This window comes from Citrus clementina, unplaced genomic scaffold (genome assembly GCF_000493195.1).
Source record: "Citrus clementina cultivar Clemenules unplaced genomic scaffold, Citrus_clementina_v1.0 scaffold_2, whole genome shotgun sequence".
Taxonomy (NCBI): Eukaryota; Viridiplantae; Streptophyta; class Magnoliopsida; order Sapindales; family Rutaceae; genus Citrus; species Citrus x clementina.
The window spans coordinates 20,170,899-20,173,559 of NW_006262688.1; the positions used below are offsets into that span (position 1 = coordinate 20,170,899).

At 36.7% G+C, this 2,661-nt stretch overlaps 1 protein-coding gene across 1 annotated transcript; it reads left to right on the plus strand.

Annotated features, from left to right (window-relative positions):
* Positions 1–521: 521 nt before the first annotated feature.
* LOC18050849 (putative cyclin-D6-1) lies at positions 522–2,279 on the plus strand. Its single transcript, XM_024191768.1, is given in 7 exon segments — positions 522–702; positions 705–784; positions 875–955; positions 1,060–1,155; positions 1,273–1,474; positions 1,569–1,699; positions 1,961–2,279. Coding segments are annotated over 7 exon segments (1,008 nt in total). The 5' UTR covers positions 522–584; the 3' UTR covers positions 2,261–2,279.
* The last annotated feature ends 382 nt before the right edge of the window (positions 2,280–2,661 follow it).

Consider the following 2,661-nt stretch of genomic DNA (forward strand, 5'->3'; position numbering starts at 1 on the left):
CACTTTTAAGATGCCACATGGACAGACATCCGCTTTCTGGTGCATGTGGCAGGAACAATAAACTCCACGTAAAATAAACATACAATGTTCATCGGAGCTGATAGGCATATATCGATTCGATTACGAGTACTCTGAGAAATAATAAATTCTCAGTGAGTCCTGGAAGTAATACGTTGCAAAATGTCATTGGCTTGACCTGGAAAAAGTCTAGCAGTTAAAATTGAACTGACAAATTTTCATTTTTAATCTTAAACCAATCTCTTTCGACCTCACAAATGGCATTGACCCTATCTGATTAAAGCCCCCTTGCTTCGTTCCCAATAAAAGAGAGCATATGTCAATGCAGAGCACTGCTTTAAGACTAAAGAAACAAGTAACAACAGCTGCCCCCTGCCTGCGGCATTTGCCATGGAGTGAAGTCAAGTCTCCAACACCACCACCACCACCACCACAACATCCTCATCGTTTAAAAAATTAAAAAGATAAATCACTCCCAGCGTCTCTCTTTAATTTCTCTTTGTCTATTTGCTTATGTACATGTTGCTTTCTCTACTGACCTGTTGAAACTCGATAAAAATTGTTCAATGGATTTCAGTCTTGAAAACCCTTTTACGAATTTCCATGAATTGTTCAATGATGATGATGAGGATAGCACTGAAACAATACTAGAGTCCCTCTTCCTCGTTGAATCTGACCACATGCCTTCAAGAGCTACATAAAGACTCTCAAAGGCAGAGACCTTGATAATTCTCTTCGGAGTCGAGCTGTCTCTTCAATCTTACAAGTAAATTTAGCACTGATGCTAGCACTTTCTTTAAGCATTCTCTTGTTTTTGTGGGTTCTGATTGATTTTATTTTTAATGTGTTGCTTCAGTTTTCCTGCAAGTTTGATCCCTTTTTATCGTATCTTGCTGTCAGTTATATGGATCGGTACTTATCAAGCCAAGAAATGCCGGTAAAAATAAAAATCAAAATATCCTGAACCATGATATATGTCTTTTGGGTAATTTATATTGTGAGATCTGACTCCATGTATTGAATATTGATAATGATAATTAGCAGCCAAAACCATGGAAGCTTAGGCTTCTTGCAGTCTCTTGCTTTTCCTTAGCAGCCAAGATGAGGCAAATTGAATTCTCTTATACTCAGTTTCAGGTGAAGTTCAATTCTTGTTGACGCAACACACAATTCTCAATATTTGTTTTCAGTATATGTGTGTGTGTGTGTGTGTGTGTGTGTATAAAGTAACCTTGTCTGAAATCTTTCGTTTAGGCTGATGGGGGCCTGATATTTGACACACAAACAATACAAAGAATGGAGTGTCTAATCTTGGGAGCTTTGAAATGGAGAATGCGGTCAATCACTCCCTTCACTTTTCTCTCCTTTTTCATTTCTCTGTTCAAGCTTAAGGACCTAACAGTGCAAAGAGCTCTCAAAACTCGGGCCAGTGAAGTCATTTTCCAAGCTCAAATTGGTAATTTAATTACATCATTGCGCATGTTTTCAAATCTCATATCACTCTTCACAATTAATCTTTTCTCGAACATATATCATTTACGTACGTGCAGATATTAAGCTTATAGAGTTCAAGCCATCGATAATTGCCGCATCAGCTCTCCTCTTTGCCTCTCGTGAACTATTTCCCTTGCAATTCCATTGTTTCAGAAAAGCAATTTCCAACTGTCCATATGTAAATAAGGTAGTTATAATTTCCCATCTAGTAATTAGAATATGTTAATGCCTTCAATCTTCATGGTAGGTTATGGTAACTTTGAAATTATGGGTCTCCCTAAGCTACATATAATGTAATTTACAATAAATCCGAATATAATTATCCATGACCTCTCATTTCTTTTATATGCTCTTGTATTTAATGACTATTTATATGCTAATATTCTCTTGTATTGGATGATTATTTTTGGGTTATAAGTTACATATAATGCAACTTAATATTTTGCAGGAAAATTTGTTGCGATGCTATAACGCGATGCAAGACACATCGATGGACGATGAATACGAGTCAGAAATTGATTTGGTGTCAAGCTCATACACGCCAGTCAATGTATTGGATTGTCGAGTTTCAAGCTCAGAAAGTGATAAGACCAATGTCACCACCACCGATACGAAGGCTACTAGTAGTAGTAGTGACAGTAGTACAACCTCTACTGAGCTTAGCCCTGAGAGAGATACAAAAAGAAGAAAATTGAGTAGCTACCGTAACAATCACAGCATCCAGCTTTCTCAGACCCAACAGTGCTGATGACACTGCTGTGCAGAACAATTTGAGAGTTGCTCTTGATAGCTGTACCTTCAATTAATCAAGTTGGAAATGATATTGTTATTATTAATTTTTGAAAAAAAAAAGAAAAAGAAAAAGAAATGGAAAAGAAAATGGGCAAGAAGTTGATGGGTCTGTGGACAAAAAACAATCACTGCTACAGGAACTCAGTACGGCCCATTTACTGTGTCTTAGCTTAAATTGAAGGTTAAGAAATGAAAAAGTGAACTAGAATCCACTTTATTTGTTTTTTTCAGGAGTCAAGCAGTAGCAGCAAAGCCAAAAGAGCAAACAAAGACAAAACATAACTTTAAAATGGAATACTAGAAAAGCTCTTTTGTGTTTGCTGCTACTGCCAAATAAATCCACTTTATTTGTTCTCT